At 49.0% G+C, this 26,015-nt stretch overlaps 1 protein-coding gene across 1 annotated transcript in view; it reads right to left on the bottom strand.

The window, feature by feature from the left end:
* Glb1 (galactosidase beta 1) overlaps nucleotides 1–26,015 on the bottom strand; it is a 76,457-nt gene that overhangs the window by 14,815 nt on the left and 35,627 nt on the right. The window contains exons 8-14 of the mRNA XM_028892981.2: nucleotides 25,061–25,182; nucleotides 24,941–24,981; nucleotides 21,307–21,419; nucleotides 14,578–14,652; nucleotides 10,852–10,941; nucleotides 7,401–7,517; nucleotides 4,358–4,489 (exon numbers count right to left, since the gene is read on the bottom strand). Of these exons, the coding sequence (XP_028748814.1) occupies nucleotides 4,358–4,489; nucleotides 7,401–7,517; nucleotides 10,852–10,941; nucleotides 14,578–14,652; nucleotides 21,307–21,419; nucleotides 24,941–24,981; nucleotides 25,061–25,182 (690 nt within the window). The remainder of the gene's footprint in view (nucleotides 1–4,357; nucleotides 4,490–7,400; nucleotides 7,518–10,851; nucleotides 10,942–14,577; nucleotides 14,653–21,306; nucleotides 21,420–24,940; nucleotides 24,982–25,060; nucleotides 25,183–26,015) is intronic.

Below are 26,015 nucleotides of genomic sequence, written 5' to 3'. Positions count from 1 at the left end.
AGGAGTAGAAAATGAGGCTCAGCTGTGTGTACAGCCAGGTGACCCTGGTCAGGCTGGAGGCTCAGTCACAACCTACTGTCCTGGCAGGAATGAAGATAGCCTTTTTTTTTTTTTTTTGTTTTTCGAGACAGGGTTTCTCTGTGTAGCTTTGCGCCTTTCCTGGGACTCACTTGGTAGCCCAGGCTAGCCTTGAACTCACACAGATCGCTGCCTCTGCTCCGAGTGCTGGGATTAAAGGCGTGCGCCACCACCGTCCGGCGAAGATAGCCTTTTTAAAAAGTTTTTCGAGACAGGGTTTCTCTGTGTAGCCCTGGCTGTCTTGGAACCCGCTCTGTAGACCAGACAGGCCTCGAACTCAGAGATCCGCCTGCCTCTGAAGGGGAATGCTGGGATTAAAGGTGTGTGCCACTACCGCCCAGCTCTAAAAAGGTTTATTTCTACTTGTGGCCTGTGTTTGGGCTCTGTGTGTGTGTGTGTGTGTGTGTGTGTGTGTGTGTGTGTGCTTGTACATGCGTGTGTGTACCCAAGGAGGCCAAAAGAGAGCACCTTCTGGCATCGCATGCCCTGGAGCTGGAGTTACGGGCAGCTGTGAGAGGCCCCTGAGCCACCTGCAGCCCAGAGCGCAGACGTCCTAAAGAGACACTGTACCTCCTCCCTTTGGCTGTCACACAAGTGGGACAATGGGACCCTAGGAATTGGAATCACCCACTCTGTTGGGTGAAGGAAGAGAGGTCACCAGGGGCTGACTACTATCAGAGCGCCCTGCTGGAGATGGGTCAGTGACGGGCAGGGCCATCTTTAGCAGAACGGTTTAGAGCATCCCTTGCCTTCTAGTCTTCTATTTAAACCTAACTCCCATATTAGGATTCCAAGGATGGACTGGGGTTGGGGTGGCGTGGGAGTGCGGATGTCACCTCTGTATTCCTCTTTCCAGACAGCCACACGGAATGAATCTGTCTGCTTCTCAGTGTCCAGCGCCTGGTTTCCAGGCAGCAGCAGCTCAGGCTCCCGCCCTAACAACTCTGGGAACAACCGGAAAGAGGTACCATCCCTATACTCGGCCTCACCACAAATCACCACAGTCACCCCGGCCTCTGCCTCTACAGGAAGTGGGTGCCTCTGAGGGAGCCCTTGAGTCTGAATCCCCCTGCCTTCAGAATTTGCTAGAATGGAAGAAAAAAAAAAAAGAAAGAAAGAAAGGAAAAGAAAAAAGAAGACCAAGCCAAGGAAAAGGAGACTGAGTATGGAGGGAAACCTAGGGACATTCACCCGGGTGCAGTTGGCAGGGGTCGGCCTCTGCCCTCACACCAACCGGAGAACTAACCTTGATCCTGAGCAGCAGAGCACCTGCCCAGCTGGAAGGACCCTATGTGTGGAGTTCTGTGGGACTGAGGAGAGGATGTAAGAGATGATGAATGCAGAACTGGTTGGAAGTTATCCTATTTTCCCCAATGGGCCAGGGGCTGAGGTATCCCTGGCTACAACCATCACATGGAAACTTACAATCACAATGTAGCTAGCTAACTTTTTTCAGTGTTACTGAGACAAGGGCCCATGTGTTCCAGGCTATCTTGGAACCCACTACGTAGCTTAGGCTAGCCTTGAGCTCCTAAATCCTCCAATCCTCCTGCTTCCTCCCTCTCAAGCATTGGGATTGGAGACATACACCTGGCAACTCATCTAATTTCGTGGGCTTTTTTTTTTTTTATTATTTGTGTGTTGAGACAGGTTCTTGTTATGTAGCCCAGGCTGGCCTCCTCATAAGTGCTGGGGTTGAGGGAGTTAGGCAGGAGTGTGTGTGTGTGTGTGTGTGTGTGTGTGTGTGTGTGTGTGTGTTTCTGTCTGTCTGTCTGCCATTTCTTACCCATTCTCCATTCTCCCCACCCCGAGACAGGATTTTTCTGTGTCCTGGCTGCCCTGGAACTCGCTTTGTAGACCAGGCTGGCCTCGAACTCACTGAGATCCACCTGCCTCTGCCTCCCGAGTGCTGGGATTAAAGGTGTGCACCACCACTACCCATTCTCCACTTTTTTTTTTTTTAAGATTTATTTATTTATTATGTATACGGCATGTATGACTGCAGGCCAGAAGAGGGCACCAGATCTCATTACAGATGGTTGTGAGCCACCATGTGGTTGCTGGGAATTGAACTCAGGACCTCTGGAAGAGCAGTCAGTGCTCTTAACCTATGAGCCATCTCTCCAGCCCCCATTCTCCACTTTTTACAAGAGGAGCTTTTTCACTCTAGCAGAATCTTTGAAGGGTTCCATATGATATTCAGCCTTGGCTGTCAGTTTAGAGATTCAGTCAGCAAACAGCTGACTGTGGTGCTGTGTGCTGCGACCAGAGACCACACAGCGGGGTCCTAATCACTCTGAGTCAGGCGGAAGGTCGGGGATTACAGCCTGAACGTGAGGATGGTAAGAGACATCGACACGGAGGCAAGTGTGAGCAGTGTGTCGCGATGGCTCCTCCCCTGCCCACGAGAGGGTCCTGAGGGGCCTGGGGAGGTGGCTCCGTGGGTGAAGGGCCGTTCGCTGTGTGAGAGTGAGCCCTGGAGCTCGGGTCCCAGCACCACACAAACGCTGGCTGGGAATGACAGCCGGCCTGTCACCCCAGCACACAGGAGGAGGAGACCGAGAATCCCCAGGGCAAGCTGGCCAGCTAGATCAGGCAAATATGTGAGCTCTGGGCTCATTGAGAGGCCCTGCCTCAATACAGGGTGGAGGTCGATTGAGGAGGAAGTCCAGGGTCAATCCTGGCTCCTTATACTAACGGCACACACGTGCGTGTGTGCTCGCACAAACATCTATGCCCATTCATACATAAACACACATATACTTGCATGTGAGCACACACAGGCATACACGTCAAAAAATAAATAAATAAAAACAGGGTCAGGAAGGAGCCTATATCCCTATCCTGTCTGAAGCTTGGCAGTGCCTGGAGCCTTCTCTCCAGGAAGGAGCAGCCCGTACCCATTTTTGTGCTCCCGAAAGCACCTTGGGGACACTACAGAACTGTAACAAATGATTCTTGAGCCGAACCTGTAATCTCAGAATCTGGACTGCCGTGAGTTCCAGACCATCCTTGGCTCCCCCCCTCCCCCCCCCCCAAAAAAAAAAAAAAAGTTTCCTGGGCTGGGGATTGGTTGGTAGAGGACTCGATTGTCCTGAGTTTACTTCCCAGCCCCACATAAACCCAGCACTTGGAAGGTAGAGGCAGGAGGCTCAGGAGGTCGAGGTCATCCTCGCCTACACAATGAGTTCCAGCCCAGCCTGGGCTTAAAGACTTTTCCCTAAACGAGTTAGTTAAACAAAACAAAACCCCAAGTTAAACAACAAGTTTCTTAATGATCTAGGAAGATTGGTTAGAACACCACACTGTGCCTGGACAGAGAAGAACCAGCCGGCCAATGGCAGAGCAGCAGCGAAGGGACTTTGCAGAGCACGGGTTTGCCTGCACACCAGTCCAAGCCTGCACACCAGTCCAAGCCTGCACACCAGTCCAAGCCTGCACACCAGTCCAAGCCTGCACACCTGGGCCCCCCAAACACTAGGCTGGCTCGGCCGAGTCCGGAGCACCTCTGAGGAGCTGGGTGGGTTTTCAAAGCAGAGGAAGAGCATGGTGGAGCAGCTTCCGTTTTCTCTCCACAAGATTACTGAGCTCAAGCACAGGGGTAGTGTTGTGCTCGCAAAGCTCAGGGCTCTCGTGGTCTGCACAGGAAAAGAGCCCTTCAAAGAAATCTGTCTTCTAGGCTACAAAAGCAATCAGAGCACTTCACTCCTCAGGTTCAGCAAAGTGTGTGGGCTCTGAAAGAGAGCTGCCGTGATGTGTGACAGGGGTGTGCGGTGATCATTCAGAACACGAACACACACACACACACACACACACACACACACACACACACATACACTTCTCTCTCTCTCAAAGTGTTAAGGGCTGGGAAATGTAGCTCATCTGGTAGAGTGCTTGCCTGACGTGCAGGAGGCCCTGGATTCAATCCCCAGAATTTCATTAACAAGATGGTGGCACACAGCTGTGATCCCAGCACTTGGGAGGTGGAGGCAGGAGGATCAAAAATTCAAAGTCAACAGGCATGATGGTGCACGCTTTTAATCCCAGCACTCGGGAGGAAGGCAGATTTCTGAGCTGGAGGCCAGCCTGGTCTACAGAGTGAATTCCAGGACAGCCAAAGCTACACAGAGAAACCAAAAAAAAAAAAAAAAAAAAAGAAGAGGAAAAGCATTCATGGAAGAGGGGAACAAAGATGTGTGTGTGAGTATTGAATGCACGAACAAACAAAACTCCTTCCAACCACTCAGGCATAGGTCTATCCCTCACATGAGTGCCCTACCTTGAAATCATTGATGTGTTTGCCATAGTTCACACGCCCCATGTTCTCCACCAGAATGTCCAGAACGGCTCCAGCTTTCCCCTGTATGTTCAGGACCAGCACACGGTTTCGCTCAAGGACTCCTTGGGGGACCTGAGGGTTAAAGCCAAAGCCTGAATGGAGATCAGAGAAACAGAGCAGTGTGCACAGCTAATCTGACACTTTTCCTGTCCTCAAGTGTCATCAGATTTACAGGGAGAGTCCAGATCCATTCAGGCCGAGCCCCTGGCCAGTAGGCCAAGTTCCCACACTCACTGTCTTCCCAAAGGGGAGGTTGGCTACACACAGCTCAGGGTACACTCCCCTGCCTGGAAATGTGCTATGGTAAGTGAGATTCCTTTCTAATGGGAACAAGGTCTTATGACACACCCCAGGCTGGCCTTGAACTTGAGACCTTCCTGACTCAACCTCACAAATGCCTTACAGGTGTGAATTACCATGCTTGGCTCAGGCCTCCTTTTGCTTTGTATGTATGTATATATATACATATTTTACATTTATCTGTGGGGTGTGTGTGTATGCACACGCACAGGTGTGTAGACACACGTCTACCATGCTGTGTGTGGAGGTCAGAGGACAACTTGAAGGCAGTTCTCTCCTTCCATCACATGGGTCCCAGGGACTGAACTCAGCCTCCCTGGAACTAACTTCTGGTTCTCCTGCCCCCACACCTCACATGCCAAGCTTAGCTCTTACACTTCTATTTTTAAAGGGATAAAACACACAAGACATCCCAGGGGCGTGTTCTTGTGAGAAGGAATTACTGCATGACCACACAGCCCAAGGAAGGTGTAAAGAAACAGCCTTTAAACACACGGAGAGAGCAGACAACATCAGGTCACAGATAAAATCAGAGTTAGGTGGAGCCGGCCCCCCACTTGGTAGGATGCGTTCACCACAGTGATTATGCAACAGAACAAGGGAAAACAACAGGTATTTTCTCAACAACACATCCCTCACTTCTTATTTGAATCCATATTAGTTAATTAATTTTCTGGAGCTGCGGACTGAACCCAGGGTAAGTGCTCTCTCACTGAGCTAAATTCCCAACCCCACCCCTAATTTAAGAGGTTATTTTTTAGACTGGTTACACTGACCATAAGTCACTAAAACACAACTCTTTTTTTTTTTTTTTTTTTTTTTGGTTTTTCGAGACAGGGTTTCTCTGTGTAGCTTTGCACCTTTTCCTGGAACTCACTTGGTAGCCCAGGCTGGCCTCGAACTCACAGAGATCCGCCTGCCTCTGCCTCCCGAGTGCTGGGATTAAAGGCGTGCGCCACCATCGTCCGGCTCAAGATCATTTCAAAAGATCTTTCATCATGACCAAGCCAGTTTTATTACAGGGATGCAGGGATGGTTTAACATATGTGAGTCTATAAATGTTATCATCACATAAATAAACTAAAAAATAGAAATCATTTGATTTCTGCATCTCATTAGATGCAGAGAAGGCCTTTGATTTCTTATTCTAATTTTCTAATTCAAATATCTAATATTCTCTGGTAAAACACAACTCTTAATGAAGGCCAAGACATGACAAGCACAGTGTCACATCTCAGGGGCTTGTCCCTGCTGAAATTAATCTGTTGATTATTAACCACCCCCATTTGTGTGTGTTCACATGAAAGCACACGTGTATACGTGTGTAGAGGACAGAGGGACAACGTTAGGTGTCATTCCTCAGAAACAGTCCACTTCCTTTTTGAGATAAGGTCTCCTGCTCACCTGGAACTTGCCAAGGAGACTAGGCTGGCTGGCCAGGCTCCCACGGGACCCTCCTGTCCCTACCTCCCTGGAACTGAGGTCACAGCTACATGCCACTACTCCTGGTTTTCTTCTTCATCTTCTTCTTCCTTTATTTATGTGTCTGAGTGTTTTGCCTGCATATATGGCTGAACTCAGGTCCTCACATGCTTGCAAGGCAAGCTATGGTCCCAGGCGAGAATGGAAATGTTTTACTTTAAACCACTCTGCATGTGCACACCTGTGATGACCAGCACTTGGGAGGAAAAGGAAGGGAGATCAGGAGTTCAAGGCTGATCTTGGACACAAAGGAAATCTGAGGCCAGCCTGGGCTGCACAAGACCCTGTTTGAAAAACCCAAACCCAAAACCCTTCCAAACTATAATACTTTCCTGAAAAAAAATCCCTTGCTGAGGAAAATCTTCCCATGAGCTTTTCCCATACCTTTCAGCGAGGGTTGATGCTATAGATAGCTTTTTTATTATCACATTTATTCATTTATTGTGTGTGCACCCCCAAGTGCTGAGGCACACAGGCAGACATCAGGACAGCTTGCAGGAGTCTCTGCTCTACACTACGTCAGTCCTGGGGGACTCAACTCCTGTCCTCAGGCTCAGCAGCAAGTGTCTGCACCTGCTAAGATGTCTCTCTGGCTCTGGCTCTGGCTCTGGCTCTCTTATCTTTGTTCTGGTTTATGATTTTTAGACCCTGGGTTTTATCCTGTGGGGGTAGGCTGGCCTTGTTTTTTGCAGTTCTCCTGCTTCAACCTTCTGACAGCTGGGATTGCAGGCATGGGCTATCCCACTAGATGTTGGAAAGGGTGTTTAAAAATGTATCTGCATTCTGCTGTGAAATCAAGTCCTTGGTGCATTTTAGTTAGAACTGTCACGAACAACCCATTAAACTCTAATGCCTCATTTAGGGGGAGACACCCTGTTGAACACACTTTGTATGGTGACAGGTACCAAGCTGACATGGATGTTGTCCCTAAAAAGCAGCCTGGGTGACATGCTGAGTTCAGTCAGGGAAGAGATGACCTTGGGCTCAGGAGACCCCGCTTTTCCTAGAGTGTGAGTGTTAGAAAACAGGCCCGAGTCTGCAGCATGTGAGCCACATCAGCAAGCAAGGTCACTGCCAGGGGACACCGGCTGACACTGGAGGTGAGACCCGAGCTTCAAATGCCACGGTAGTAAGTGTAGATGCCTCCCCCCACCCCACCCCACGTCAAGGCTTAGAGGTATAGTTCAAAGATAATGCTTACCCCGTCCACAGAGACATAAGCCCGATCATGGACACCATCGATGGATGAAGAGAAAATGGGCACCGAGTCATTGCAGTCCCGAGGAAGTGTTGTTCGGTACAGCACATACCCAAAATACTAGAAAAGGATGTAAGAAATATGCTTCATTCTCAAGTTCAGCTACTAAGAACTCGGTTGCCCTTGATCTGGATGAGAGCGACTTTCTGAAAACCGTAGGGAATGAAAAGCTTCCCCCACCCACAGCCACATTCAAGCTGACTTTTTTGATCTTGGTGGAACTATTTGAATAGCCAGGGACTCTCTTCTCTGCCACACAGGGATACAAAAGTCAAGCCATTGCCAAGAGTGACCTAGGGAAGTCACGCCCTATATGTCAGAGGTCACTAGGATTAACTCAAAAACCAGTCAAGAGCTGTGAGATGGCTCAGTGGGTAAACGGTGCCTGCCACAAAGCCTGAGGGACTGAGTTCAATCCCCGCGACCCACATGGTGGAAGGAGAGAACTCATTCCCACAAGCTGCCCTCTGACCTTCATGTATGTGCTGTGGCCCACATACACATACACGCCAACAGAGTAAGTAAATAAATAAATGTGGTCTGGAGAGACGGCTCAGCAATTAAGAGCACTGGCTGCTCTTGCAGAGGCCCTGGTTCACAACAATCTGTAACTCCAGATCCAGGCCAGGCTGGACCTCACTATGGAGGCCAGGCTGGTGTTGGTTTTATGCGGTGATGCTGTGTTATTCATTAAGTGGCACTGTTTACGGTGTGAGGCACAACAAAACCCACTATGAGAGTTTATTAGGAGAAGGGGAGGGGGAGGAGGACAGACAGGAGAGGGTGTGCTCAGGCCTCTTTGAGTGACATGTGTGAGCTGGGCAGTGGTGGAGCACGCCCTTAACCCCAGCACTTGGGAGGCAGAGTCAGGCAGATCTCTGTGAGTTCGAGGTCAGCCTGGTCTACAGAGCAAGATCCAGGACAGGCACCAAAGCTATACAGAGAAACCCTGTCTTGAAATACCAAAAAAAAAAAAAAAAAAAAAAAAAAAAAAAAAAAAAAAAAAAAAAAAAGACAGACATGCGGAGAGAGGAAGGAGGAGAAGGAGGAAAGAGTCTGTGACCCGCTTATGGATTCATCTGGGCTTAGCTGCGGCCATGCATTTGCATAGATTGCGTGATCACGCTATGCACGGATTAGTAGGACTTAAGGCCATGGGAAGACTAATCGTTTTGCCAGGGCACTCGTGGTCATGTACCTTGGGGTGGGGGTGGCCAGTGGCCACGAATTCCAACAGCTGGACCTTACTATGGAGGGCTCCAGCTCGCCGTTAGGATTCTGTACACGCGCAGCTTGGACCTAACGTTTTACGTCATCGGGGGCATATGGCCGCGTGGTCACGCAATCTCCGCCTCAAAAAGCCGCACATGGACCTCCAGCCTCTCTCTCTGCGCCTTTCTTCCCGTGTTTCCTTTCCGTCAGGCCTGCCTCCCCCACCCCTCCCTCCATTAAAGCTCTGAAAACTAATGTTGGGTTCTTCTGCCGTGGCTCGTCCGCGGACCCACCAGGGCCGGTTCATCCTTTCACTATCCTTTTGCCTCCTCTGCCTCCCTCATGTTCAGTTACCTATGTGGCCACCTCCGCTGGACTGATATCAATAGTTTTTTAAGAGTTCAGACTGATCCTAGACCATTCCTCCCTTCGTGGAGTCATTAAAAAGCCTTTTTTTTTTTTTTTTTTTGGTTTTTCGAGACAGGGTTTCTCTGTGTAGCTTTGCGCCTTTCCTGGAGCTCACTTGGTAGCCCAGGCTGGCCTCGAACTCACAGAGATCCGCCTGGCTCTGCCTCCCGAGTGCTGGGATTAAAGGCGTGCGCCACCAACGCCCGGCTAAAAAGCCTTTTATATGAACACAGAAGAGGAGACATGTCTTGGGGGGGGGCGCGTGTGGTACAGGGGTGATGTCATCGGGATGCCATGGCCCCTTGTCATATTTGAGCCACTTGGTTGGGATCTCAACCCTATTTCTGAAGTGTCAGGTCACCGGAGTCTTCCTTCCTGGCTTTCGGTGACAGTCACCCTCTTGGAGCCTGGAGGTGGAGACACTATACAGCACATCTAATCTTAGCTTGGCATGTGCTTCCAGTTGCTATTTTTATACTCGTTTTGCTTCAACAACTAACTGTCTCGCAGTTGGGTCCAGGAGAGCTGAGTCTTTTTAGTACGTTGTACAGGGGCCACTCTGCAGTCCCCGTGACGCGGCCACTCTGCAGTCCCGCGGCGGCCACTCTGCAGTCCCCGTGGCGGTCACTCTGCAGTCCCCGCGGCGGCCACTCTGCAGCCTCTCTGCAGTCCCGCGGCGCGGCCACTCTGTAGTCCCGCGGTGCGGCCACTCTGCAGTCCTGTGGCGGCCACTCTGCAGTCCTGTGGCGGCCACTCTGCAGTCCCGCGGCGGCCTCTCTGCAGTCCCCGCGGCGGCCACTCTGCAGTCCCCGCGGCGGCCACTCTGCAGTCCCCGCGGCGGCCACTCTGCAGTCCCCGCGGCGGCCACTCTGCAGTCCCCGCGGCGGCCACTCTGCAGTCCCCGCGGCGGCCACTCTGCAGTCCCCGCGGCGGCCACTCTGCAGTCCTGTGGCGGCCACTGGTCTCAGCTGTGCTTTCAGACCCTGGCCGGCAGTGTACTGCTCTGGAACAGGGCCGGGGCCTGAGCCTCCATGTTTCCAGTCTAGGGCGAGCCCACACAATGCTTCTTTCCAGTTTAACTGGTGCGCACAGGCTGCAAAAGCGAGGCCCCTCGCTCACAGGGTGCCTGCAAGGGCGGCCCGAGCCAAGTCTGCAGAGAACACTTAGCTTTCCTCCCCTCCTGGAAGCCCAGGTTGGTGCTGTCCACAGCCTCTGAGGAATCGGTCACCACAGACAGACAGACAGACAGATGCTTAAGGGGAAAAAGCAGTCCACTACATACACACTAAGTAGGGAAACTACTGCTAACTGAAGAATCAGATGAAAAGTGGACTAAAATAAAATAAAAAGTTGAGAGACACTTCTGGAGACAAGGGAGTGCCAGGAAATGGAGCACATATAAGCAAGAGCACACATGGTCTTCTTTCCAAAGCAGGAAAAGGAACTTCTAAGAAGGAAAAATTAAATTGATTTTTTTTTTTTTGAGACAGGGTCACATGTAGCCCAGGCTGGCCTTGAATACTATGTAGCTGAGAAAGACCTAGAACTTTGGATCCTCCTACCTCCACCATGCCACTATACCCGGTTTATGCGGTGCTGGGGATCGAACCCAGGGCCTTGCTCATGCCAGGCAAGCACCTTACAAAGAAGCCCTGTCCTCAGCTCTAAACTGCCATTTCTCAGTATTAAAATATTGATGCCCAGGAAGTGATGAGGAAACACCCGTGTTGCCAGGAGAAGACAGACAACGTGTTCCCTGCCTGTGGGGACCTACCTGTTTCACTTGGATGAACTTCAAGGGATAACGGCTTTTCACAGGTCCATTGGGACACAGGATGTCCAGAGCTTCAGTCACCGTCTTGAACTGAAGAGAAGCAAAAACAGAATCAGCGTGGTGTCCCCGGTGAGCAGGGTGGGGTAGGGTTGAGGGCGCTGGGGGTCCCCTTACTCTGAATTACCAAAGACACTGACCTAAGCCTCTACACTTGCTTCACAATCACCTTCGATTTCACTCTCCTCCTCTTCCTCATTCTTTCCCTCTCCCCGACCCCCTTCTTTCTGAGACAGTCTCATGTGTCCCAGGCAGGGCTCAAATTTGCTATGTGACCAAGGATGACCTTGAACCTCCAAATGCTGGGGTTATGTAAACGTGCTACACACTCATCTTATTTCAGAATGCTGGGGTTCAAACTCAGGGCTTTCCGAAAGCCAAGCAGGCCCTCCACTAACTGAGCTAATGCATAGGCTTTATTTCTTACTATTTGTATCTTCTGCAGTGCCGGGGACTGAGGCCAGGGTTTCCCACAAGGTGGACAAGCAAGATTTCTACCACTGAGCTGCAGCCCCAGGCCCCGCTCTTAACATTATTTATTTATTTATTTAGAGACAGGCTCTCACTATGTAGCCCTAGCTGTTCTGGAACTTGTTATGTAGATCAGGCTGGCCTCGAACTCACAGAGATCCACCAGCCTCTGCCTCACTAGTGCCCTAACTGCTCCCAGCTCTTTCCTGTTTTCCTGTGTGTGTGTGTGTGTGTGTGTGTGTGTGTGTGTGGTGTGTGGTGTGTGTGTTTTGCCTGCATGTGTGTCTGTGCACTGTGTGTGTGCAGTGCCCGAGGAGGCCAGAAGAGGGCGTTGGATCCTGGAACTGGAGTCACAGATGGCTGTGAGCTGCCATGTAGGTGTTGGGAATGGAACCTGGCTCCTCTGGAACAGTAGTCAGATCTGGGCATGGTGGCACACACTTTTAATTCCAGAACTTGGGAGGCAGGCAAATGTGACTTTGAGGTCAGCCTGATTTAGATATTGAGACCCAGGACATCCAAGACGGCATAGACAAAACCTATCTCAACAAAGCAAAACTAAACTTTAAAAAAAAAAAAAAAGGCAGTCAGTGTTCTTAGCTGCTGAGCCATCTCTTCAGGCCCCTGCTCCTAACTCTTGATGAAAATGTAAATGATGGCAGTCTTAGAAAGAGTTTCGGAGCTGGGCGGTGGTGGCGCACGCCTTTAATCCCAGCACTCAGGAGGTAGAGCCAGGTGAATCTCTGTGAGTTCGAGGCCAGCCTGGTCTCCAAAGTGAGTTCCAGGAAAGGCGCAAAGCTACACAGAGAAACCCTGTCTTGAAAAACCAAAAAAGAGTTTCAGGGCTGGAGGCTCAGCAGTTAGGAGCACTGGCTGCTCTTCCAGAGGACTTGGGGGTTCAATTCCCAGCTCCCACATGACAGCTCACAACTGTCTGTAACTCCAGTTCTAGGGGATCTGATACCTTCACATAATTTCACATAAAATAATTAAAAAAAAAAAAAGCTTGAAGTGCACCCATTCAGAAATACAGCTCAGAGCTATCTATCTAAGAAAGGCTTCCAAATGAATGACAGCCAAGATTCTGAGGCTGCCGCCTCTGCAAAGCATTACAACAGGTTTTCAAGGGAGGAAGAGCTCTGAGGCAAAGATAGTAGCTGGAGGCAAATAACTCTAAGATTAGATCTGCCACGACCATGTCACGTGCTTTGTTCACAGTCGCTTCACTGTCTTCCAAGCTTATGTGGCATGTGTTCTAAGCCTCCTGAAAGTTGCCCTCAGACCTCCACAAGTGTGTATGAGGGCGAACAAATGCGCTCTCTCTCTCTCCTGTGCATGTGCAAACACACACACACACATCTTAAATAAATGAAAAACTTTAATCCCATATACTATGTTTTGTATAAATTGAATACAGTTGTATGCTGACTTCTCTTCCCTCCCTCCCTCCCATTATGTATTTTGAGTTTTTTAGACAGTGAGTGTCTCCTGTAGCCCAGGCTGGAACTCTCTATGTAGCCAAAATGATGACCGACCCTGAACATCTGACCCTCCTACCTCCCACTCCCAAGCATGTGCCAACACATCTGCTCCCCCTCATCTTTTTGTTTGGAAACAGAATCTTTCTCTATAGCCCAGGCTAGCCTCAAGCTCAACTATATAGCACAGGCTGGTCTTGAACATAACAGCAATCCTCCTGCCTTAGCCTCCAAAGTGCTAGGATTACAGGCATGAGCTATCATGCCCAGTGTGCTGATTTCCTTCATGGCACTAAGCTGTATTTTTTAAAAAATGTTTTCCAGCTTATTATTGCTGTTGTTTTAAACATTTGAGGTTATTTTTATATCACATAAAAGAACTTTTTACTGTTTTAAAACCAAGCAACTATTTTGTCTTAGGTAGCTACAGAGAAGAATAAGCTTCCCTGTCCAAGCGTGATTCAGGCATGATTAATCTAAGAAGAGATTCCTATCAGAGACAACATTCTTTGTAGAATGTGGCACAGGATTCCACACTAGGTGATGGAAACTATTACAGAAGCACCACCAGCCAACCAGAAGCCAGAGGGCTTCGAATGGAAAAACTACACTGTGGTGTTTGGCGTTTGGCTTAAAGATAAAAACATACGTTGCTATTTTAGAATTTCAAGATTCTTAAGAAATAAGTGACTGTTCATGTTTTCTTCTTTTTCTTGTTAACGAATACATGTAGGAGTAAGGGATGGGTCGAGGGGAAAACCTGAAGACCCAGAGAGTCAAAACAAACCAATTTTGGTACATCCCTCCTCCCAACCATTAAGTAACTCTCTCCTGTTTTCCCAGAATAAAATGACCTCACTTCTTATTAATGATTAATTTCTATATTTTCCTCTGATGTTCCAGTATCCAATAAGCCACTAGGATACAATTTTTGGATCTAACTTAAGGGCAGAGATATCAAAAATCCTGGGGCTTGGAGGAACTCATTAAAAAGGGGTGGATGGGGCTGGCAAGCTGGTTCAGCAGGTACGGGCTCTCGTCACAGTGTCTGATGACCCGGGTTCGAGTCAGTAGAGCCCCACAGCAGAAATGGCTAACGGACTCCTTCATGTTCTCCACTGGCCTCCATTTGAGCATCAGGGTATGCATGTCTCCCAAACCCAAAAATAAATGTAATAAAGGAAAAAATCAAAGAGGTAGACGATGGGAGAAAGCCTCACTGGACAGAGTAACAAAGCAGGATGACGTGCCCACAGCAGCCCACGGCACTGCCTTTGAAAGCCAAGACTTGGACCAAAATGACCCGAGTGCCCAAGAACAGCTCTCCCTCTGGGTGGTGTGTCTTTGCATGCTGTCAGTTTACATCCCTATCTTCTTAGCTTCCACCTCGTTCCCTGAGAACATCAGTCACCACCAGCTCTCAGAAAACAGATTCAGAGAAAAGTGGCAACCCCCCCCCTCCCGGCCTGAGACACTGTCACTCACTGTGTCTCCCCATCTGATTCTCAGTGAAGACTTGACATTTTTTTCTTTTGAGACAGGATCTTGATGTAGTCCAGGCCAGCCTCTAACTCACTATGTAGCCAAGGATGATCTTGAACTCCTGATCCTCCTGTCTCTACTCTTGAATGCTGGGGTGAAACGTGTGTGCCTGGGCTCCACGCATGCCAGGCAAGTGCTCTACCCACTGAGCCACACTCCCGACCCTGTGCCATCTTACCTTTCTCAGAGCAACTTTTCCATATGCGAACTTGGGTGTAGACGGAGGGATAGGACCTTTTGGTACTTCTTTAAACTATAAAGGGGGTTGGGGAAGAGAAGAGAAAAAACTGTTAACCCTTTAAACACATATCTGTAAAATTATTTTTTCTTTTTTTTTTTTTTCAAGACAGGATTTCTCTGGGTAGCCCTGTCTGTTTTGAAACTCACTCTGTAGACCAGGTTGACCTTGAACTCAAGAGATTCTGCTGCTGCTGCCTCCTGAGTGCTGGGATTAAAATCATGTACCACCACATCTCATCTCTGTTTAATTGTAATACTAGTTTATTACTTAGCAAGATCATAACCTCCTACCCAGGTAATTAATGTTTCAGAAAATAAGCAAATACACACAAATGCTGTATCTCTTATCCTTTATTTCTCCATTATCATCATCATCTGTGCTCAAACATGGCTTTCAGACTGGCCATCAATACGGCCTGTCAGAGCATTTAGAGGGCAAACTCAGCAGAGAGCGACTCTTTCCCACCCAGGGAATCAAGCAGGGTCCACAGAAACTGGCTTGTCATGCTCCAGTCTCCTATTTTCACTCACCCTCCAACAGATTCTATTTAGCATCTTGTGTGGCGACGCTTGGTAGCTGTAGCTATAAACAGTCCTTGTCCAGTGTGAGGAACACCCACAGAGGCTGTGTGAACCTCATACTAAGTCATGTGTTAAAGATTCCCATATTATCACACAGCCAGAAATCGGCATGAGCGACTCTGCTCAGAGGCGAGGCAGAGGCCAATGGCTGGGCTGGGGAGGTGGCTGAGTAGGTGGCATGCCCTGCCCACCATGGAAGTATGAGGACCTGGGTTCAGATCCTCAGGACTCACAGGAAAGCCAGGTGCACACATCTGTAACCCAGCACCAGGGGATACCGAGGTAGGGGGGATCCCCAGGCTTGCTAGGCAGTCAGTCTAGCTGATACAGCAAGCTCAGAGTCCAGTGAGGGACCTTTTGTCAAACAATAGACCAGAGAGAGACAGGGAAAGATACCGGAAGTTGGCCTTTGTCCTTTACACATGTACACACAGACAAGCTCACAGGAGTGCGCACACACACACACACACACACACACACACACACACACACACACATTATAGAATTATTAAAACAAGTTACCAATTAATTCAAGAGCTCATAAAAATAGAGCCACCACTGCCTAACCAGGATAGGCGAGGGAGGAACTATAGATTTATGGTCAAAGTGTTAACCATGTCTGGTTCGGCTTTACCCACACCAAAGACAGTACCTTACAAAAATGCAAATGTCATAAGTTTGTCAAGCCTTGATGCCTTGAAGAGTCACACGTGACCTTTATCAGTGAGTACAGGCTTATGCAGCCTGCTGGGAAGCCATTCTCTCCAGAGTCCAAGGGAGCTATGTCTCTCTCCATTTGGGTACCCTTAACCTTGGTTCACAGGGAGAGACTTTCCCTCCTCCCTATGTCTTTGGAGAAGAGAGGAGCCAGGCAGAGTCTACATGGGGCACTTGTCATTAGATATTTCCCTTTCTCATGGCAGCAAATATTCCAGATACTTTAACAAATCTGTTACCTACATACCTACAAATCCCATGAGAAAGACCGCTAAGGGTCAGCGGCGTTACTTGGTGGTAGACCGCTGGCCTAGCATGTGCAAAGCCCTGGGTGTGACCACTAGTACCGGGGGACAAACAGAAGGCTCCACTGTGCCTTTTAAAAGAAGTCATTCCAGAGCCAGGCCTCTAATTCCAGCACTTGGTGGGTGGGTAGAGGCACACTGATCTCTGAGTTCGAGACCAGCCTGGTCTACAGAGCGAACTCTAGAACAGCTAGTACTACACAGGGAAACCCTGTCTTGAAAAAACCAATCAATCAATCAAGGAGTGAATGAATGAAAAAAAAAATAAGGCATTTCTATCCTCTAGTCCTGGTGATGGTGATGGTGATGATGATGATGATGATGATGATGATGATGATGATGATAATGGTAATATAAAGCAGGCCATCTGCCCTCTAGACCTGAAATATCGCAAAGGAAAGAAGAAACAAGAGAAAAAGAGGTGAGGAGGTGAGAAAGCAGAAGAAAGGAGGGATGAGAGGGCCACATGTTAAACTGGAATCTACCACATTCGGTTTTTTTTTTAAATTATTTATTACATTAAAAAAATTATTATGTGGGTGTGCAGTCCTGGAGGTCAGCGGACCACTGTGGGAGTCAATTCTCTCCTACCACGTGGGGCCTTGGAGGTGAATCAGGCTGTCAGGTTTGCCGGCCAGTGCCTTCACCTGCCCGGGCTGCCTTGCTGGCTGTCACATTCACTGCGAAGATGGTTCCCCTCCCAGGTCTGTCCTGCTTGGCCTGACAGTTAGATCCACGTGATCTCCTGTGTGGGTCTTTTGCACAGTCCTCTATCTGCTCCCCCTCATACTCCATACGCAATCTCAGCCACTGTGTGGACTGCAGACACCCTCTGCTGGTGACTGTCACGGAGATGTCTCTGGTCTTCACACAAGTACCATAGAGTGTGTACACACACACACACCCCACACACGTGATCTCCAACACAGAAGTGACAACTCCAGTGAGAGACATTTGATTCTGGTTATTATAGGGTTTGTTTGTTTGTTTGTTTATTTATTTATTTATTTATTTATTTATTTATTTATTTATTTATTTTTTAAGAGACGGTTTCTCTGTGTTCCCCTGGCTGTCCTGGAACTTGCTTTGTCTGGTTATTATAGGGTTTGTTTGTTTGTTTATTTATTTATTTATTTATTTATTTATTTATTTATTTATTTTTTAAGAGACGGTTTCTCTGTGTTCCCCTGGCTGTCCTGGAACTTGCTTTGTAGACCAGGCTGGCCTCAAACTCAAAGATCCACCTGCCTCTGTCTCTCACGTGCTGGCCACCACTACCTGGCATGTTGTTGGGTTTTTATATCTAAAATTTTAGTGTGTGTGTGTGTGTGTGTGTGTGTGTGTGTGCGCGCGCGCGCACGCGCACTGCCACAGCTTGCATGTGGAGATCAGTGGACAACCTTCAGGGGTCAGTTTTCTCTCTGTGGATCCTGGGACTTGAACTCGGGTCCTCAGCCTTGGTGGGAAGCTCTTTACTCACAAGCCAGCTCCCCGCCCGGCCTGAGGCATCTGCCTCTTACCTTCCTCTCACACTTGCCGCAGGAAAACACTAGCGGCTACACTCTCACTTCTTCTTCTCCCTCTCACCCTTTCCTCCCCGTCCCTTCCCTCCTTGAGACAGGATTTCACACTGTGGCTAGCTGAGACTGGTCTCGAACTCACGGCAATCCTCCTACCTCAGTTTCCCAAGGGCTGAGGTGATTGGTGTGAGCCACAGCACGTGCGGCTTTCCACTCTCACACTGCAGTCTGAGTCTGACGGATGGTGTGTACGCACACGCCACAATCACCACCAGTCCCTAACTTGCGCCCTCCTCCTGGTCAGTTCCTGCAGCCTGCATAGCCCTGCGGCAGTTACGTTCAACTCTCCCACTCCTCCTCCTCCTCTGAGGACAGCAGCCTCAGTCTGGCCTAGGAGATGCAGGCAACAGTCCTGTACTTGACCCTGGCTCCATCCCACACTTCACTGGCTTGGCTCCTTCCAATGCACTCTAGAAGCAGGGTGCTTTCCTCTCACTGCCCGGGTTCTGACAATGTTCCAGCCCTGGCCACCAACACGCTGCTCTCTCCCTCTGCCTGGGAGTCTTGGTTCAGATTTTACCTTCTGCAGGAGGCCTGTATGTACCAAGAAGCTAAAACCAGCTAGCACAAGTCAGTACATGACACACACCTGTTTAACCGTCTGCGAAGGAACGAGACGAGGATAAAATCATTAGCCGAAGCCGCTATGGCACTAGTTAAGTAATTCGTTAAAACACGATTCCAAGCGGCAAATTCTCAAGGTAGCTGAGGATGACCTGAAACTCCGATCCTCCTGCCTCCACCTCCCAGGTGGGATTTCACACATGTGCCATCATGCCCAGCTGAGGTCCTGTGGGGACTGGGTACCGAACTCAGGTCCACAGAAGTGCCTGTGCCCCCTGGGCCACCTCACCAGCTCCTTATTGTGTTTTTTCTTTTCTTTCTTCCTTCTTTGTTGTTTTGTTTGTTTGTTTGTTTGTTTCTCGAGACAGGGTTTCTCTGTGTAGTTTTGCGCCTTTCCTGGAACTCACTCTGTAGAACAGGCTGGCCTTGAACTCACAGAGATCCGCCTGGCTCTGCCTCCTGAGTGCTGGGATTAAAGGTGTGCGCCACTGCCCACCCAGCTTTTTTTTTTTTTTTTTTTTTTTTTTTTTTTTTTAAGACAGGGTTTCCCTGTGTAGTTTTGGTGCCTGTCCTAGATCTCGCTCTATAGACCAGGCTGGCCTTGAATTCACAGAGATCAGCCTGGCTCTGCCTCCGAGTGCTAGGATTAAAGGTGTGTGCCACCACCGCCCAGCTCCTTATTATATTTTAAAATTATTTTTTCAGGTAGGGTCTCCTGTAGTCCAGGATGGCCTCAGATTTACTGTGTAGCCAAGGATGACTTTGAATCTCTGGATCCTCCTGCTTCCAGCTCCCGAATGTTGGGATCACAGGTGTCACCACCACACCCTTTACACAGTGCTAGGAATCAAATACAGGGCTCCTTGCAGGCCAGCCGAGTGCTCTATCAACCGACTTCTTTGCCACTCTAAACCGTAACTGAGCGTGGAGCTACCTGATAGCAGACATGGAGGTGTGCATGTTGTATGAATCCGCTTATATCAAGGTCAAAACAAGTACAGTTAATAAGTGGCAACGGAAGTTAGGGCAGTGGTCAGCTTAGAGCAGGTGGGTGGGTGCTGAGGGTGAGGACGGGGCACCAGGGAGGCTCCCACTGGGCGTTGGTCGCTGCGTTCTATTCACTTTGCATATACAGTAGCCTTGGGAACCCGGTTCTTCTAGGGGCACAGATAACACACTTGAATGGGTAAGAAAACAAAAATACACCAAAAACCTTCCCAACCAGAAGAAGGGGAAACAAGAACACAAAAACATCCTCAAACAAGGCAAAGAGAAAGTAATAAGGAGAAGAAAAGGGAGAACATGAAGAAATTACACACACACACACAATCAGCTGAACTTGATCTCTGCGTGGCTGCAGAGGCGGCTCTGATGCCAACTGAAGCACTTGCCACACAGCAGGAGCGGTTGAGTTCAACCCCCAGCCCCACAAAAAGCCTGTGATCCCAGAGATGGGGGTGGCCATGGGAGGATTCCTAGGGCTTGCTCACCAGCCAGCCAGCCCAACTCAACCAGTGAACTCCAGGGTCAGTGAGAGACCCTGCCTCAAGAACAAGATGAGGAACGAGCAAGGAAGACACATAGGTACAAACATAGGCATGCACACATACAAACAGAACCAGTCGGTACGCAGGGAGAGTTACGGTGCAGCGGGCTCATGTTCCAGTGGTTAAGGTGCTTGCTGCTGCTCTTTTAGTGCAGTTCACAGTACAAACACCCACTCCGGGGAGCTTACAACTAACTGTAACTCCAGCTCCAGGGGTTCAGTGCCCTTTTCTGGCATCCTCAGGTACCCCCCCCACACATACCACACACATACACATACACACACACACACACACACACACCTTAAAAAAATAAAAACTTTTAAAAGGTAAAAAATTTTAGGTGAGAATATATTTTTCCCTTTCTCTCTTTCTCTCTCTCCCTCTCCCTCTCTCCCCCCCACTCTCTTTTTTTGGCGGGGTGGGTGGGGCAGCGGCAGGGTCTTATGTAGCCTAGGTTGGCCTTGAACTATACAACTGAGAATGATTTAACTCCTGATCCTCTTCCTCCACCTCCAGATTACAGGTGTGTACTACACCTGGTTTATTGCATGCTTTTTCCATAACATGCCAGCTATGGTGGTGCCCACCTTTAATCCCAGCTCTCAAGAGGCAGAGGCAGAGGCAGGCGGATCTCTGTGAGCTCAAAGTACCAACCTCATCTATATAGAGAGACCCTGTCTCAAAACACAAACAAAAAAAAATCCCTCCAAAAAACAAAAGAAAGTATTTCCTAACACAAATCTTAATACATGCTTAAAATTGAAATTACACGATACTTAATTCCTACCACTTATAGACAGAAAACCTATGTTTTTTTAAACTTCAAAACTCAGGTGACTGAGCAGAAAAACTGTGGGTTTTTTTTTAACTCACCGCAGAGACAGGAAACCCCACCTGAGAACCTGAACTGCTTCAAAGGCTGGCTGCTGGCAGGGCCAGCAGGTTCCAGGGCCAGCTAGAGGAAACAGCAGTCACTTGTCCCAGATAGAGCAGCATCTCTCAGCACAGTGCACAGCAGCCCTGCACACTGAGGTCGTCTGTCACTTACCCTCCCGACATGCTCGAGCTTCTGGCTTCTACTTGCTGGGTATACTATGTCAGAGACCATCGAGGATGGCGCACCCATGTCCTTTGCTCTCCCCACAGCATGACTAGGTACTCTAACCCCACTCTTACGCATGAAAGGCACAGAGCCTACAGCATCCCTGATAAACTCATGAAGTCTTCATCGGGTGCGGCTGCACCCCAAACCCATGCCTCCCTTCATCCACTCTGCCAATGAGGTTCCAGGCAGGAAGTCAGCTCCAGAGCCATAAGGAGTTCATGGCAGGCTCCCCACCAGTCCAGCTTGCCACGGGTTCAAAGGACCCACCTTCTGGATGACATTTCGAAGAGCAAAGTACTTCTCAGTGAGGTCCCCAGCCTCGCTCAGTGGGGCATCGTAGTCATAGCTGGTGGGCTGAGCTGCATACGGTGTGTTGGCACCTAGAGGACAAGAAATATGTCACTGGTCACTAATGAAGGTTTTGCTTAGGGTCTGAGGTTAGGGTGAGGAAAATTGAAGACACATTAAAGGAGCCAGGTGGTGGTGGCGCAAACCTTTAATCCTAGCACTTGGGAGGCAGAGGCAGGCAGATCTCTGAATTCAAGGCCAGCCTGGTCTACAGAACAAGTTCCAGGACAGCCAGGGCTACACTGGGAAACCCTGTCACAAAAACCAAAAAACAAACAATAAACAAACAGAGACATAAACACCCAAATCATCAGAGCTGGGACACAGCTGGTCAAGCGCTTCCCCAGCACAGCACACCAGATGTGGTGGCATTTGGGAGGTAGGGCAGGAAGATCATAAGTTCAAGGTCATCTCTTTTCTCATTGTAATTTTATGTGTATATGTGTTTTTCCAGCATATATGCCATGCTTGATCCAAAGAGGCCAGAAGGGGGTGTCAGATGTCCTGGGACTGGAGTGACAGGTGGTGGAGATGACAGACGTGAGAAACCATGTGGATTCTGGGAATCAAACCCAGGTCCTCTGGAAGAGCAGCTGTTTCTCTGACCTGCTTTTCCTCACTTCACATCCCTCCAGGGAAAGACCTTATCTACCAACCAATCAGGCTGGGGACATACAAACCACCTTCCTTGCTCCAGAGTTCCTCAGGACAGGCTGAAGCCACTCACAGAGTTACATCACCCCCCCCCCCCCCCCCCCCCCCCCCACCTTCTACACCCAGTCATTTCTCTGTGGGACAGGTGTTGCTCCTGAGAACACACCCAGGGATCGGCTTGTCTGGCTGTCTTGGGCCCTGCTCCCGTGAGGGCTGATATTACTGACTCTAGGGGACTTAGAAGACAAACCCCTGCGGTGTCTGTGAGGGAGTTTCCAGACTCGGTTAACTGAGGTGAGGGGATCCACCCTAAATATGGAAGCTGCTCCCATTCTATAGGCTGGCGTCCTACACTAAGGCCCAAGCCAGCGGAGCGCCAGAACTCATCTCTCACTGCTTCCTGACTTGGGGTGTGATGTGGTCACCTGAAGCCCCTGCCCAGTTCCTCAAGTTTGCCGTGGGTGTCTCGTCACAGCGATAGAAAATATAATCAATACAACTTCCCTGGAGCTCAACCTGTGACGAAGGCCAATGAGGAGAGCTGGGGCTGGGGACACACAATGACCAGAAATATTATTGTCCAAGGCACAGAGTCTAGACTAGAAACTCCCAAGATTGTCAAAGATGATGCTCACAGGTCTAGGCTCCCTGTCATCCTGGCCAGTCCTCTGAAAATGTACCCATGCATAAAAGACACATGGCGAGTCTGCAGAAACAGTGTTTGAGCCCCGCAAATGAGAGCCTGGTTCCTGTGGGGGTGGGGCAGAGGCTGTCTGCCCTGTTCTTTTTTTTTTTTTTTTTTTTTAGACAAGGTCCAGGTTAGCTTCAAACTACTATGTAGCCAAGGATGACCCTTACCTCTCAAAGGCTGGGATCACAGGTGTGAATCACCAAAGCCCCCTGCAGGCTGGGCTGGCACTCTACCATGCAAGGGATGTCTGCAGCCCTTGAGACTGTGTTTCTAACAGGCAACGCCGCTGCAGCCGGCCGTGAACCAGCAAGGCCCGTGTCTGCTAGCCCAGATGGCACTCTGGCACGCAGGCGTGTCCGAACGAAGTGATTTCGCGATGGCTCTTTTCAAGAGCTTAATTTGTAAGTAAATGAGGCACAAAATATGACAGTTTGCTAATCCTTAGTGATAAGTTCACAAATGATGGGCCTGAGGACCCACTGTCGGAGGGGGTCAGGTTAGCCTTCGCTTTCTCACTAATTCTCCGCACAGAATCTCACTTTGGAAGACCTGGACCACTCGGTCAACAGATTGGTGGATTGATTTCCTCTACTTCCTGCTTCTCAGAGACAGCTCTCCATCAGGTCTGCCTGCCCCAGGGGCAGCACGGGTTCAGAGACATCCCTCCCCATGAGACCCAGAGATTATAAACCACATCCTCAGCTAGGGAGTTCACCTTCTGTGTGGCTCCTCTTCCGAGGGGGGGTTCTTATTTGATTCCACCTGCACTAAGCTTTATACACCTTACATGCAGACCAGGCCACGCTGACCCTCGAGTCCTCAGCCTGAGCCTGGCATGGGGGCGGGGAGATCAGTGTGTAGTGTGTAGTGTGCAGTTGAATGCAACAAGTGTAACTTCCAGACACAAATGCAACAGCCTGAGTGAAATGAACAGGGGACTAATGGGTCAACTGGAGACTTTTTCCTAGTTCTTTATGTGTGTGAGAGTGCATGCATGTGCACACAGGTGCATTGTATGTGCAGGTGGGCATACATGTGTGGGCATGCACAGGTGGACATATGCATATATAAGCTAGAAGCTACCCATCTTGTCTTAAATGGGTGAAAAAACTAAGTTAAAATTAATTTTGTTTGTATATGTACCATGGCATTTATGTGGAGGTCAGTTTCCGGGGTCACTTTTCTTCCCTTTTTTTCCCCTTCCACCACGTAGGTCCTGAGGATCAAACTCAGGTTATTAGGCCTGGCAGTAGCCACTGCACCATCTCCCTGGCCCTTAATCTGGTTTGGGAGGCAGGGTATCCCATCGGCCTGGAGCTCCCAATTCAGTTACACTGGCTGGCTAGCAAGCCCAGGAGTCTGCCTGCCTCCCCTCCCTGGCACTAAGATTATAGAAGTTCACCTCACCATGCCTGGTTTTTCTTTTCCTTTCATTTTGTTTTGGAGAAAAGGTTTTCTCTGTATAGCTCTAGCTGTCCTGAGACTTGTTCTATCGGCTAGGCTGGTTTCAACATGCTCTGCCTCCGGAGTGCTGGGATTAAAGGGGCGTACTACCACTCCTGGCTTGCCCAGCTTTTCTTAATGTGGGCTCGAACTCAATCAAGACCCTGTCTTACATGGCAAGTTATTAGCACCACAGGGGAGCGGTGCGTGCTTAAGGCACATGTGTGTGGGGATTTGAAGCAAGAAAATGACAGAAAAATGAGAGAGAAATATCAGGGGAGGCAGAGCCATGGAGACAAGAGGATCCCTTGGCTCAAGGGCTGGTAGACTATACTTGGTAAGTTCCAGATCAATGAGAGACCTTTTTATAAAAAAAAAAAAAAAAAAAAAGATAGCTGGGGCCTGAGGACGGACACCTGAGGTTGTTCCTGGCCTCCACATACATGGGTATCCACAGATACACATGTACACATGCACCTGCACAACATATAAACACACACACACCCCCCAAAGCAGAACATGTAAACAAACACACACAGCCATACTAGACTGCCAGAGACACCTGGCTGAAAATAAGACCTTTAACAATCAAATTATGTCCCCTAAGGTTTTTTTTTTTTTTACACACTAAAATAATTCTTATGTGTTAGAAAATTTAGAAGACAAACGGAAACAGAAAATGGAAACTGGCCACAGGTACCATCTCCCAAATCACGCATCAGAAACAGAACAAGCTTTTACTAATGGATGTTAAGTGAATCTTACCATTCCAATAGGCAAAATTGGTCCCACCTATAAACATGTACCTACAGAGAAACAAGAGAATACATGGACTTCACTGTGAGCACAGCTAAAGGACTCCCTCTCCCAGCACTGGATACTCACAAGTTCACACTGGCCCCACGGGCAAGCAGGTCATAGAGGGAGGCAGCCACTAGTTCAGTCTTCACTGTGGAATGGGGTTCACCCCAGTGGTCTAGCCAGCCAGTATAGAACTCAGAATTGATCTGAAGAGGGAAAGGGGGCGGCACTTAAGAGATGCTTTGACCTTCAAATAATGCTGAGGTGTTCCTGTAATGTCCTGTCCACTTCTCCAAGGAACAGGTGGTAAGGGAGATTGATGTGCATGCTTAACCTAGAGCTGGGGAGGGGTCAACACCCTGTCCATGAGTGTCAGCCAACTGGGACATCTCATCTTGCTCAATACAAGCTCTGCATTATAGAGCCAACCCACTGCCAGTCAGAAACATCTGGGAATGCAGCTGCATCGGGAGAATGCTTGTCCAGCATGAATGAAGCCCTAGGTTCCATCCCTAGCATTCATTATTACCTAAATAATAAAGTAAAATATCCACACAGCATCTGTGCTACATCAGGTTTAAGCAACCTTGAAAGGATTTAAGCCTAGGATAGGATATACAATATAAGCCTACAAGAACTGCACCATTTTATGGAAGGGATCTGAGCAGCCACTGATTCCAGTATCCGAGGGTTCAGAATCTTACGTCCAATATCCAATCCCCCATGAATATTTTGGGACAACTGATTCTTTTTTCTTTGAGACAGGGTTTCTCTGTGTAGTTTTGGTGCCTGTCCTGGATCTCACTCTGTAGACAAGGCTGGCCTTGAACTCACAGAGATCCACCTGGCTCTTCCTCCTAAATCCTGGGATTAAAGGCATGCGCTACCACCGCCCAGCTGATTCTTTTTCTTTTCTTTCTCTCTTTCTTTCTTTTGTCTTTTCTTTTCTTTTCTTTTTTTGAGACAGGGTTTCTCTGGATAGCCTCAGCTTCCCTGGAACTTACTCTGTAGACCAGGTTGACCTTGAACTCAATAGCAA

Source organism: Peromyscus leucopus, chromosome 7, assembly GCF_004664715.2.
Source record: "Peromyscus leucopus breed LL Stock chromosome 7, UCI_PerLeu_2.1, whole genome shotgun sequence".
NCBI classification, from domain to species: domain Eukaryota; kingdom Metazoa; phylum Chordata; class Mammalia; order Rodentia; family Cricetidae; genus Peromyscus; species Peromyscus leucopus.
Note: the sequence above shows the minus strand (reverse complement) of the source record. Positions and strands in the feature narration are given on the sequence as shown.